Source organism: Notolepis coatsorum, assembly GCF_963971535.1.
Source record: "Notolepis coatsorum genome assembly, chromosome: 2".
Taxonomy (NCBI): domain Eukaryota; kingdom Metazoa; phylum Chordata; class Actinopteri; order Aulopiformes; family Paralepididae; genus Notolepis; species Notolepis coatsorum.
Window position 1 is genome coordinate 195,875,511 of NC_140166.1, and position 13,851 is coordinate 195,889,361.

The following is a 13,851-nucleotide window of genomic DNA, read 5'->3' on the forward strand; positions in this document are numbered from 1 at the left end:
TTCCACAGCCTGTGCTGCACCTATCACCAGCAGCTTTCAGTCCGCCTGTCCTGACCTAGCTAGCCCGCTACCTGCATTCCAGCCAGATAGCCCTCTTCCTGCTAGTTTTGATCTTGCATTCCCTGAACCCCAGGAGCCGAGCTTGGAACTGCTGAGGAGCTATCCTGACATCCAGCGGTCATCCTTTGAAGGCTCCCACCTAGCAATTTAATTTTTAAAATAAATGTTCTCCCATCCCCCAATTTAGTCATTATGCCAATTACATGCAGAGTCACCAGCCACTTATTTCCACCTGACAGCTAGGAGTTTCACTGGGAGAGCGTAACACACGTGGTTCCCGACACCACTGGCTCTGTCAGCATCCCAGCGCTACAGAGTTTCTGCTGCCCTGTGCTACAGATTCTTCACTACCCAGCGCTATCGAGTTACCACTGCCCAATGTCACTAAATCTCCACTGCCCAGCATGACTACAGGCATCCAGGCCATTCCTGAGTCCTCTGCTGACCCTGCTGATGCTTTGTCTGGACCCCAGTCGGCTGTCCCTAGCCAAGATGCTTCAAGTTTAGCTGCCCCAAGTAAAGGTGCTTTGAGTTCAGCTACCCCTAGTGCTGTTCACAAGGAGCCCCCTGCTCCTCCTGCTGTTCCTGTGGAGCCCCCCCTGCTCCCGATGTTCCTGTTCCCAGAGGAAACTCCTGTTCCCAAGGTCTCCAGCTCGGCCTCTGCCCATGCTCCACTTCTCCCTGGTCACTTGCCCCAGTCTCCCTCCTCAAGTCCCCTTCTATCCCGCCTGCTCTCTGTTCCAGACCAGCCATTTGGGATGTCTGGGATCTGTCCCTTAAGGGGGGGGTCCTGTAACGATCTGCCTCACTCGGACTCTCCTGACAGGCCTTAAAAATGAACAAATACCAGTGTTTGTTGCGCCTCTCCCCGTCAGAGAGGGCCAACCAACCTTCTCATAAAGGACACAGTGATGAGGGTCATATCTATCATTAGTGATGAATCTGAGGGCAGAGTGATGGACAGAGTCTAAGGATTTAAGGGTGGGGCCACAGCATGCCTATAAATCACCATAATCCAAAAGGTTTGATAAAAAAAAACGGCTTCGACAACTCTCTTCCTACTAATCATTTCACTGTTTCATGTCTCTGCTACTGTAGATGTTTCTTGTTTTGGTGCCTAAAGTAAGTTATCCCAGCTTCAGTGCATATTCTGTGAATTATGTTTTTTGTATCTTTGTCTTTTGGACTACTCAACTGTGAACTCTTATTTTTACCTGGGTCATTTAATGAACATCATTTGAAACTTCCTCTGCCTTGATCATCCTGCATTTGGGTTCTACTCCCCACCCTTGAGCATTGTAACAAGACGTCACCAACACATGACCATGGTAAGTCAAATTTACCATTTTCATCGGCAAGCTATCTGTTTGTTTCTCAATGTGCCACTTTCAGACCCACTGGAGAGCTAGCTTGCATTATGTTCCATGGGTATAATGTGTCAGGCTCGGACCACTGTAGCCTCCAGCCAATTTAGGAGACTATTGTGCGTGGGGTGTAGTACAGTAGTTGCACTTTATCAGTGATTCTCAACCCTTGTCATGTCAAGGACCCCCAATTTGACATGCATTAGCCTGTGGACCCCCCATTTGATAAGATTGTGTCTCGTATGAGAAGATTCTTCTTGTTGGATATTGTCCAATCAATCCAGTGATCCAATCTAGGAGATAACAATGGAGAAAGTGAAACATATGATCAGAATATTCTTATTCTCTCGTTGGCCTAACTTATAGTATACATAAAATGGTGAAGTTTAACTACTATTTTTCTGACCCCCTGAAACCTGAGGGTCCCCAGAACTCATTTTGAGAACCACTGCGATATAATACTGTAATTAGGACATACAGAGCAGCCAAGGACCGACTCTTAACGGGTCGTAGAATCGAGCTTCAAGTTGAGATGCTAACAAGAATGTGTTAAGTGCCGGCTTGCAGAATTAGGGTTGGAGCCCTCTGTGAAAGATCAGTAAATGGTGAAGAGGTATTGATACATTATCACTGACAGGTCTACTATCTAGTCTCTCTCTGTTCCCAGCTCTATAATTTACTCTATATTGATCTCTGTGTCTCCATGGTTACTGGCAGGCTTCCCAGTTTCCGTAGGGGGCGGGGGGTACTTATACAGTATAGATGTCATGGAGACAGGGTTACCTGGTGTCCAAATTAATATAGTGTGCCCATTACAGTAACATAGTACTGTACTTGGCGAAGATGCCATACTTTCCAACGGGACTTTCTAGAGAGGCGTTCATCTGTTCAACCCTCATTGTCTGTCTATATGGGACAGACATTTTTAAAAAGGAATTTAATTTGATTGTATTAAATCACAGGTTAGTGATCACCAGTATGGATGATCGGTCTTGATGGGGTATACTAGCAGTCTACTGTATTGCATGGAAATGCATGCAGATGGTTCTCATGTGTGCACGCTGAGCATTCCGATAGGAGCAGCCTGTTGCATGGGCATGTGGGAAAACATGACGAGAGGGCCTTTCGCTTGACATGACATTCTCAAAGTAATTCAATGGTAGATCTCTTTCGCTCGAAAGCTTTACCACTCAAGCGTAACTTGGCTGATAGAAGTGGAGAAATAGAGAAAATAGGGATGTGCTTCAGTTTCGGAGCAGCCAATTCTAAAGCCAGCGAGCACACTGAGGGTCAGGCTCCTGTCAGAACCCATTGAGAAGAGTAGAATACCACAGGGTCTTTTGGGCCACCATCTGAATTCAGAGAGAGAATTCTCTGAACTTTGAGGGTTTCTGGTCTCGTATGTGATGCGCGGGGGGGGGGTAACCACGGTAGCATAATGCCTCCTCCCCGACCTTGTGGGGAAAGTTGCATGACGGCGTTTGCTGAATGGAGGAGGGTCGGTTGGTCGGAGCATGGTGGAGACTGGTGATGGTTTTAGCCTTTGGAACGCATGTGGCTGGCCAGCATGATCCAAGGAAGAAAAACAGCGTGCCTATAAACACTGTGTATCTGGATAGTGTTCTTGAGTGAGTGTGGAGCTTTTCTTCCATTTTGTGCACTAAATACTTTCTGCCTCTTAATGCGCTTGAGCATTATTCTGAATGGACATTCTGAATGGACCTATCTCAAACTCCGCCCTCTAGTCTCGATCCTCCAATCACAACAGTCAATTGGCAGATAGATGAAAAGAAGGCGGGATTTGAGGTAGGGTCAATTCAAGCCTACTAATTTCCTCATTTGACTGACCAGCATGATCAGATAGAATGCGAACATGTCACTAATTCTGAAGAGGTGCATTCTGATATGGTTGCCTTACTGAAAAGATATTATGGATATGAAACTGTAATTTTCCCCCTGTGTCTGCTCTGCTGATGGAGCTCCCATCAGTCTCTGTTTATATACCTGTGCCATACTGTAGCTCTGACTGTCTGTAACATCTCAGTCTATCGGATAAATATTCCTCTTTGTCAATCTTGTGCTTGTCGTTATGAATGTTGTTCAGATTGTTTCTTTAACACTGCTACCATCTTGTCTATCAATGTGTCGCTTGGCCCCACTGGAGACACACACCAAAACAGTCAAAATCTAAATCAGTCAGTTAGTGTTTAGTCTCACATGAGTTAATTATGATTATCAAGTAATTATGATGAAACATTCATGAGAGATATGTATAATGAAAATATTCCCTCAATTGAGTGGTTCAAAATTATTTGACCATGTGGCAATTACAAATACTGTATATTTTCTTATTTTTACAAACTCTTCTCTTGGTGGTGGAGGAGGCCATTTCCACTCTACTTTGTAAAAGTGCTTTGAGTGTCTAGAAAATAAATGAATTGATTCATTTATTCATTCATTGCTTCATGCATTCATTCATGGATTCATGCATTCATTAATTCATTCATTTTATAAAAGGTATCTCAAACACTGGCCTGTTCAAAGTTAGCCACGAATAATACGTAAAGATACTGTAGAGAATAGGTAGATGAGTTTTTAGGTTTGTTTTGTTTTGTGTCCCCTGGCCTGTTTTGTCTCTGCTCACAAAAGCACTAATGTCTTGTTTTCAACCAATCGCTCATTGATAACACGGACCACACAAGAGTCCAGGCTCCAGTAAGTAACACTGTCTGTTCAGCTCTCTCAACCTCACACAACCGCCTGCCTGATGTTCTAGAATCATCTTCTTGTATTACTCTTCTGTTGCTCCTACCTTTCATTCTGCATTTTCTTTTTCATGAACTTCACTGGTTTCATTCTGCATCTTTCACTTCTTGTTTATATTATAATTACAAGCAGCTCTTCCTCTTTTGGTTACTTTGCCACATAACGTCTCCATTGATCCAGAAAATTCTTTCATGTCAAAATTAAATTGCTTGTTGATCAAGGCATTTGAACATCAGACCAGGGATCTTTATGTGTATTTCTCATTTCAAAAAGCAAATGTTGTTTGCTCATTTACATTTTGAAAACCAACATGGAAAGTAGGAAAGTCCATCAAAGCACAGTTGGAAATGGTATTTTATAGAGCAGACCTTAGAGGCTAAGTACTAAATGTACTGTATACCATCAAACACTTACAATACACACAATAACCTTAGTTTAACCCTATTAGATTTGCCAGTGTTTATGCTGATTAGATTACAGTCTGCTACTGTGAGCTGACCCAGGGCCTTCTCTCTCTCTCCACAGCGGAAGTCGAAGAAGGCGGCCCTACCTGTACAGGAAGAGGGCCATCCACCGCAGTCGTCCTGCCTACTCCTACTCCCTGGAGGAGACCCAGGGCAGCGTCAGGGAGGGCCGCCCACCCCCGCCTCTCAACTCCTCTAACTCTTTCATGTCCAGGAGGGAGAGGAGAAGAAGGTTGACCATGTCCGTGTGGGAGCAGAGGACCAGCCAGCTGCGGCGGCAGCGCCAGATGTCCAGCCGAGAGTTCAGCAGCCCCAGCGAGAAGGATGGGCCCCCCGCTACGGCCCTGCCGGGACAGCCCCTACCCGGCCCCCCCATGCCCATGGATGTGCCCCTGGATGCGTCTCTCTCTGGTGGCCTACCTGAACCTCCCCTGACTGTGTTAGTTCCAGAGTCAGTGGAGCCCGTCCTTACATCCCTGCCTGAGACTCCTTCATCTGCAGCCATACTGGAGCCTCCTGGATCAGATCCCGTCTCTGAAGGAGGGAAGGTAGGCGTTAACCAGTGCCACAACCCCCCCAATGAGCGGCGGCACAGAGCGGCAAGGAAGTTCCGGCCACCTCCCAATGGTGACACTCTGACCCCTGAGATGGGAGGTCAAGGCCGTGTCAGGGGCAGGAGGTCACCATTAGGAGGCCAGGGGTCATCTCCCAGGGAGGGGAGTCGCTCGGCCAGTCGCTCCGTCAGCAGGGAGAGGAAGAGGAATCCAGAGGGGCAGGAGGAGAAGGAAGGGATGACGGAAAAGAAGGTGGGAGAGAAGAGCCAACCTGAGGAGAGCAGGTGAGATATATCTTCACCTACTAATCTGAGTGTTTTAGTTTTGCATTTCACTTGGTAGTCATTTTCACTGACCTGCTCTCATATCCGTTTAAATTCTGTAAAAATTCTGTAAAAACAATGTGTTCATATTTTATTACATACTACCACTTCTTGCCCTCCATATCACTCTGTCCGCCAAAATGATCTGCTTGTGGTCTCTGACTATCTGCCTATTTATGTTGTGCTGAACTCATTGGGTTTATTTAAACAGAATTCAATAGTACTGACATTCATCTACCTCTGTCTTCCTACAGACAGGATGACCAGAACCATAGCAGGGACACTGATCCATCAGACCCCCAAACCCAGCCTCATGCCCCCTGCCCTCAGATCAAACCAGAGTCTCCTCAGGGGTCAGACCCGTCCACTCTGCAGCAGACCCCTCCCCCTGCTGGGGACATCCCAGAGGGCAGTAAGGGTGATGGGGAGACGGACCACAGCGATCTACTGAGTTCCAGTGCTATCATAGACATGGCCAATGTACAGTCATCTATGGAGCTCTCCACCATCACAGGTAGAGCTGTATGTTCTCATTACTGCATAGCACCGATTTACTGGGATAGGTTTCGATTTAATTATTAGTTTGCAGCAAAGATCAGGAGTGATCAGTAGTTGCTACACATATGGGCCTTTTTTCGCGGTCTGGAGCGAGAGCCTTTCCTGCTCTTAACAACTAGAGAGAGGTGCTTGAAATAGTAGATCCTGTAGATGGAAACCTTTTGTTGTTGTTTTGTTTAGTTCCCATTTAGTGTGTTTTTCTGTCCCCCCCCCCTCCCCCATCATTATCCTCCTTATGACTATCAGATGATGATATAGTGCTGTAGGTATTTTAAGTGTACAGGCACTATTTACTCTTGGGAAGGGCATCTCTCTGGGCCCCTCAACACCACGGGCCCAGGTGCAGTTGTACCCCTGCACCTCCTTTATTAACACTTTGAGTGCCAGCAGGGGGCGCCAGAAATAGCGATTGAGTGCCAGCGCTGTAGTCAATGGGAGGGCGAGCACATTTGCGAACGCATAAACTATATCTTAAATTATGCCTATGTGTCTAATACGCCCGTCGCTTATCAATGACTTGTTTGCAGTCAACATTGTCGAAACGGATTGTTTTTTAATCGTTACATTTCCGCTTTATACCATTTTGAAAAACGCTTGTTTTTTTAAACGTCCAGAAAAAGAAAAAGAAATTCTGCAGGAATCGCGCTTTACTGGACACTGGAATACACAAAACACGTTGTAATTTTTCTGCCTATTTATGAATCATTTTCAAATAAATTCTAGATTATCGATAGTATTATGTGTACTTATGCACGCTAGAGAAGTGGGCTGAAAAATCGATTATCTTATTTCCTGATCAGCACACACACACTCACAGCCACACACACACATATGGGACACGTTGAGATATAGGTGAAAAAAAAATCTGATTATCCCAAGACTGGTAAAAATAGATTCCTTACCTCAGATCAGATGTTCTCCAAAAAGATTATTCCAATTCCTGATTGCCATTCCAAATATCGATCGCGTTTATTGATCCAACGCTGGGTACTGGAAACATCGATTCCACGCTGTTCTGAGGGTCGGTGAAGACTGCAATCGGCTCGGATTACATGCCTGACAAGTATATGGATTCCGGACTTTCTTTTCCCCATGCGTTTTCATTCAATCCAATCCAAAGGGTGCATTACCATCCGGCAGACGATAGGGGGCAGTATTTTCCCTGTTCAAACTCAGACAGATCCAAGTGGTAACGTGAGGCTAGATTGATGAAAAATGAATGGAAATCGATAATTAAAAAAATAACGATTAAATAACGAGATTTCTCGTTCCTGGCACTCAACGCATGGCATGAACTAACAAGATTTCTCGTGGCTGGCACTCAAAGTGTTAACACCCCTGTTCCTTTTCCATATTCTCTCATCCCAACACTCATCCCCTCTTCTTTATTCTCATCTAATCCTTGCCTCTAACTTTCTCTTACTACTCCTACTACTCCTCCTCCTCGTCTTCCCCTTCCTCCCCCTACCCCTCCTCCGTCCTATCCTTCCCCAGGTAACAGTAAAGACCCAGAGAAGGAGGAGGCAGAGGAGATCAAGCCTGTCAACACTGTGACCCCAGATAGCATGTTTATCTTCAAACCTGACAACCCGTGAGTATCTGCTGTGCCGCACACAATCTGAGGGCCCACTGATGTTGTCCCACTATCTGAGGGTCCACTGCTGGTGTCCCACTATCTGAGGGTCCACTGCTGTTGTCCCACAATCTGAGGGTCCACTGCTGTTGTCCCACAATCTGAGGGTCCACTGATGTTGTCCCACTATCTGAGGGTCCACTGATGTTGTCCCACTATCTGAGGGTCCACTGATGTTGTCCCACTATCTGAGGGTCCACTGATGTTGTCCCACTATCTGAGGGTCCACTGATGTTGTCCCACTATCTGATGGTCGACTGCTGTTGTCCCACTATCTGAGGGTCCACTGATGTTGTCCCACTATCTGAGGGTCCACTGCTGTTGTCCCACTATCTGAGGGTCCACTGATGTTGTCCCACTATCTGAGGGCCCACTGATGTTGTCCCACTATCTGAGAGTCCACTGCTGTTGTCCCACTATCTGAGGGTCCACTGATGTTGTCCCACTATCTGAGGGTCCACTGCTGTTGTCCCACTATCTGAGGGTCCACTGATGTTGTCCCACTATCTGAGAGTCCACTACTGTTGTCCCACTATCTGAGGGTCCACTGCTGTTGTCCCACTATCTGAGGGTCCACTGATGTTGTCCCCCTATCTGAGGGTCCACTGATGTTGTCCCACTATCTGAGGGTCCACTGCTGTTGTCCCACTATCTGAGGGCCCACTGATGTTGTCCCACTATCTGAGGGTCCACTGATGTTGTCCCACTATCTGAGGGTCCCCTGCTGTTGTCCCACTATCTGAGGGTCCACTGATGTTGTCCCACTATCTGAGGGTCCACTGATGTTGTCCCACTATCTGAGGGTCCACTGCTGTTGTCCCACTATCTGAGGGTCCACTGCTGTTGTCCCACTACATGTATCTGAGGGTCCACTGCTGTTGTCCCACTACATGTATCTGAGGGTCCACTGCTGTTGTCCCACTACATGTATCTGAGGGTCCCCGTTGCAGGACACCTCAGAGTACTGTGTTTACAAGTCGAGTCACTCACATTTTTCAGTTCAAGATTTGACAATGTTGATATTACTGTTGAGATTTTTGCGTGCTGTGTGTTCCTAGCTATTCACACATATCTCTTCTTCCTTCTTTTTAGAGGCCATGTGATAGCAGTATTATTCTCACAGGGCTTTCACACAGGAGATGGTTTGCTCTGTACTCTTGACTCACTACTTAAGTATAGTGTTTTGGGAATTTGTGGAGGAAGAGCAAACTAGGCAGGGATATCATGAGGTAAAAGATAAAAATGTCATTGCATTGTTTAAACACATGTCTGGTATGCCCACTTGATTTCATAATGTGTTTTAATGTATAATGTACAATGAATCCCTCGAGGAAGCAACAGCTGTGATTGGAAGATCAAGAAAAGGGGGCTGGTTTGAGATGGGCCAATTCAGGGACTTCTAACACCGCCACTACCAACTCTTCCTCCATGTTCCTCCTATGCCTGGCAGTCTGTTTCCCGCCTGTGCTGGAACCAGAGACGAGGGACAGACGATGGCCTGCAGCACAGCGCTCAGCAAGCGTGTTCACTTTTGGGCTGCACACTGTGACAAACCCAGAAGTTCACAAGCTTGCAAGCCATTGAAAATAATGGATTTCAGAGCACTAGTGGAGTTATCTGAAAGCCCCATGGTCTTATCTAAAAGACCCTTCAATTATGCCACGTTTGCCACATTCCTCTGTCCTTCAGACTGTCTTAGACCTCTGTCCCTCTGCCCCAGGGTCCCTCTGTCCCTCTAACCTCTGACCTCTGTCCCTCTGACATCTGTCCCTCTGACCCCTGTCCCTCTGCCCCAGGGTGCGGTGTGTGTGTCACTACGTGGTGAACCTGACCTCTGACCCCTGTCCCTCTGCCCCAGGGTCCCTCTGACCTCTGTCCTTGTGACCACTGTCCCTCTGACCTCTGTCCCTCTGCCCCAGGGTCCCTCTGACCTCTGTCCTTCTGACCACTGTCCTTCTGACCACTGTCCCTCTGACCCCTGTCCCTCTGCCCCAGGGTGCGGCGTGTGTGTCACTACGTGGTGAACCTGACCTCTGACCTCTGTCCCTCTGCCCCAGGGTGCGGCGTGCGTGTCACTACGTGGTGAACCTGACCTCTGACCTCTGTCCCTCTGCCCCAGGCTGCGGCGTGCGTGTCACTACGTGGTGAACCTGACCTCTGACCTCTGTCCCTCTGCCCCAGGCTGCGGCGTGCGTGTCACTATGTGGTGAACCTGACCTCTGACCTCTGTCCCTCTGCCCCAGGGTGCGGGGTGCGTGTCACTACGTGGTGAACCTGACCTCTGACCTCTGTCCCTCTGCCCCAGGGTGCGGCGTGCGTGTCACTACGTGGTGAACCTGACCTCTGACCTCTGTCCCTCTGCCCCAGGGTGCGGCGTGCGTGTCACTATGTGGTGAACCTGACCTCTGACCTCTGTCCCTCTGCCCCAGGGTGCGGCGTGCGTGTCACTATGTGGTGAACCTGACCTCTGACCTCTGTCCCTCTGCCCCAGGGTGCGGCGTGCGTGTCACTACGTGGTGAACCTGAAGTACTTTGAGACATCCATCCTACTGGTCATCACTCTGAGCAGCATCGCCCTGGCAGCTGAGGACCCCGTAGCCACCAACTCTGACCGGAACAAGGTGTGTGTGTGTGTGTGTGTGTGTGTGTGTGTGTGTGTGTGTGTGTGTGTGTGTGTGTGTGTGTGTGTGTGTGTGTGTGTGTGTGTGTGTGTGTGTGTGTGTGTGTGTGTGTGTGTGTGTGTGTGTGTGTGTGTGTGTGTGTGTGTGTGTGTGTGTGTGTGTGTGTGTGTGTGTGTGTGTGTGTGTGTGTGTGTGTGTGTGTGTGTGTGTGTGTGTGTGTGTGTGTGTGTGTGTGTGTGTGTGTGTGTGTGTGTGTGTGTGTGTGTGTGTGTGTGTGTGTGTGTGTGTGTGTGTGTGTGTGTGTGTGTGTGTGTGTGTGTGTGTGTGTGTGTGTGTGTGTGTGTGTGTGTGTGTGTGTGTGTGTGTGTGTGTGTGTGTGTGTGTGTGTGTGTGTGTGTGTGTGTGTGTGTGTGTGTGTGTGTGTGTGTGTGTGTGTGTGTGTGTGTGTGTGTGTGTGTGTGTGTGTGTGTGTGTGTGTGTTTGCGCCTGTGTGCACACACATGCATGTAAGTGTAAATTTCTGTGAGTTGTGCGTGTGTGTGTGCAGGTCTGCCTCCAGTAATATTGACCGCTGAACCTCTTAAGCCCGACGGGCCATAAATCCATCTCTCCAGACTGTATGGATTAATGTTGTGTTTTTTTTTTTTCAAATGTAGCCGAGAGTAAAGACCCTAATCCTGTCAAAACAGCAGTCATAGTGTATATTTTCAACAATACGTTTGTTTACCAATAGGTTAAAGTGTTATTAGTGAAATAACAGTTTAGGAAATGCATTCATAAACGAGCGAATATTGACGGAAATAAATGAGAGCCCCATTTTGTTTGTAGTCATTATGATTAAGGACGAACAGGGCTTTCAATGAGCGTTGGCATTTCGAAAAACGACACTACCCAGCTCAAGCCAGCTCCTGTCAATCAAATGACTTGTGGATGAACTTTTTTTATTGATCTTATTTTTCGGGATTATCTACCACAAAACTGAACGTTATTGGCATAAATTAGAACACAGTTAGTTTATCTACCTTTCTGTGAATGTTTAGCAAAAATCCGCGTTGCAATCTGATTCAAAATGGCTGAGCAGTTTCCATAATAAAAAAGTAACTGTATTTACAGTCAATTTCATTCACGGTTCTTGCTGCATGCCTGGTGATACTAAATCCAAATTGAACTCTTCCATTGGAAAGAGAAGATATGGCCAGATCCATAGATGTGCGACTTGGCTATAATAAGGTCATTTATAGGCCTGATATTCTTTTTTTGTATTTTATTTTTTTATTATTTTTTAAACAAACATATACACAAACATGACAACACACGATAAGATATACAGGCATTAATTAACCGTGCACATCCAATGAAATCACCAATTAGTTAAATGTCTTATACAGGATATACCCCTAATACCTGCTATCTAATACCCTACACACATATGCTCTAGCTCGTACCCCCCCCCTCCCGGACCCCCCATTGGATAATCCATCCATTATCACTCGCTCCTAACCAGACACTACCATTATATGCTAGCTTTTATTCTCTCCACCACTTCTAACCACATTGTCATTTTGGATTCATTGAGACCCAAAATTCTTGCTGTAGATATTTCTTGATAAATCACATCAAGATATGTAATAATCCAGACCTTCCGGCACATTTTTTCCGGTTGAAACCATTGTGATGCTATCAACTTTTTAGCCACTGTGATACCCGATAAATTGTACATAAGGAGCATTTGGAGTCTTGTTTAAGACCCATTCTGTTCAGTCTTATAGGCCTGATATTCTATATTCTATAATAATATTTCAAATTGCATGTGTCCGGATGGCAGAATTCAGTACTGTATCTACAAAACCTTCTGTTTAATCATCTTCCCTTTATTAATTTGCTTATTTTTTGTACACGTGATCTCAAGAAGGTACTGAACGAGCTCAGTGGCAGTTTGTCATGTCTGGAAATTTTTAGCATGGTGTTATTCACTTATTCAGGTTTGTTTCATCACAATTTACTCAAGCCTAGTAACAGACACAATATTTATGACACTGGGAATACATTCCCTGAGATCCATAGATACCAGGAACATGCAAATCGACCTTGTAGAAGTGGAGCAATCTTCCATTTACTTAGGTATGTATTTTTAGGCGGATTTTCAGAAAATAGGGCTAGGGTTTAAGATGCTAATGATTCTAAAATATTTCTGGTGTTTTAATCTTGATTTAATTGCCTGGTACAGTAGGTGTCATTCCACCCTGAGGTGAAATTGTAATCACACCCCATGTGTGCCATGGGCCTCACGCCTCACGCCTCCCACTATGTACACCAAGCATCAGACGAACAAAAAATCTGATAATCTCCTTAAATTGCCTTGTAAAAGCCTCCCGATGTGACTTTATGGGGGGGCTATTAAGATGTCGATGATGGAGGAAAATAGAGTCTGGTGCTTCAATGAGCCTGGTTGGTTATTAGGGGGACTGGAGCTAATTATACTAATCACTACTACTGTATCATCAACATCACTTGAATGGAATTCTGTCAAACCAAACCACCAGCTGAGACGATGTGAAGCAAAAGAAGCCTTGAGGTCATGATTGCGACTGATTATACTGTAGCAGGGGGAAGAGAGGAACCCATCTGGGAATCGTTCTTATTGTCTCTGTCTCTGTCTCTCTATGTCTGTCTGTCTCTCCCCCCTCTCCCTCTCTCTCTCTCTCTCTTAACTGTCTCATTTCTCCTGATTTATTTTTTAGGTCCTGCGGTACTTTGACTACGTGTTCACCGGGGTTTTCACCTTTGAAATGATTATAAAGGCAAGTTACTGTACATAATTTCGACTTACTATGAACATATGGGAATGCATCAGTTTATCCGAGGGAAGCGCCAGTTGTGATTGGAGGATCAAGAAAAGAGGGCGTGGTTTGAATATGTGTATTCTAGTGTGTGACATCTTCCGTCAGATGTTTTACAGAAATATAACCAAAGCAATATAATGGCGTGCACTGCATGCAATGCAGTGACGCAGTATACATGTAAAGCTTTACCAGTGCAGTGAAAAACAGCTACTGTATGCTTGTTTAGACACTTTTTGTTGCAATGTATTTTACACAATGCTGTGTTTTCTACAGATGATTGATCAGGGCCTGATCCTCCATGATGGGTCCTACTTCAGAGACCTGTGGAATATTCTCGACTTCATCGTGGTGACCGGCGCCCTGGTGGCCTTTGCCCTCACGTCAGTCATGTGACTTAGTGGCACTCACAGATTAGTCATACTAGTCAACGCGTAAATTCAAGAAGTGCTTGGTATTCAACATCACAGAACAGCACTTTGTTCAGCCCACTCTAGGGAAAAACCCAAAGTAAGCTGGTTGTGGTAATTATAATAAGGGTAGTCTTTGACTTAAGGCCAGAAACATCATGAGATAGGTCAAGGTCTCCACTGAAAAAGCCCAATCTCTGCTACCGTCAGCGACAAGCTCCCACAGTAGTATGCTGCACATCCACTGACTGTAGTATG

At 46.1% G+C, this 13,851-nt stretch overlaps 1 protein-coding gene across 1 annotated transcript in view; it reads left to right on the top strand.

Annotated features, from left to right (window-relative positions):
* cacna1ea (calcium channel, voltage-dependent, R type, alpha 1E subunit a) overlaps positions 1–13,851 on the top strand; it is a gene marked incomplete at both ends in the record, with an annotated part of 286,740 nt that overhangs the window by 255,791 nt on the left and 17,098 nt on the right. Inside the window, 6 exon segments of the mRNA XM_084308451.1 lie at positions 4,716–5,492; positions 5,786–6,045; positions 7,584–7,680; positions 10,214–10,343; positions 13,085–13,144; positions 13,460–13,575. Of these exon segments, the coding sequence (XP_084164577.1) occupies positions 4,716–5,492; positions 5,786–6,045; positions 7,584–7,680; positions 10,214–10,343; positions 13,085–13,144; positions 13,460–13,575 (1,440 nt within the window).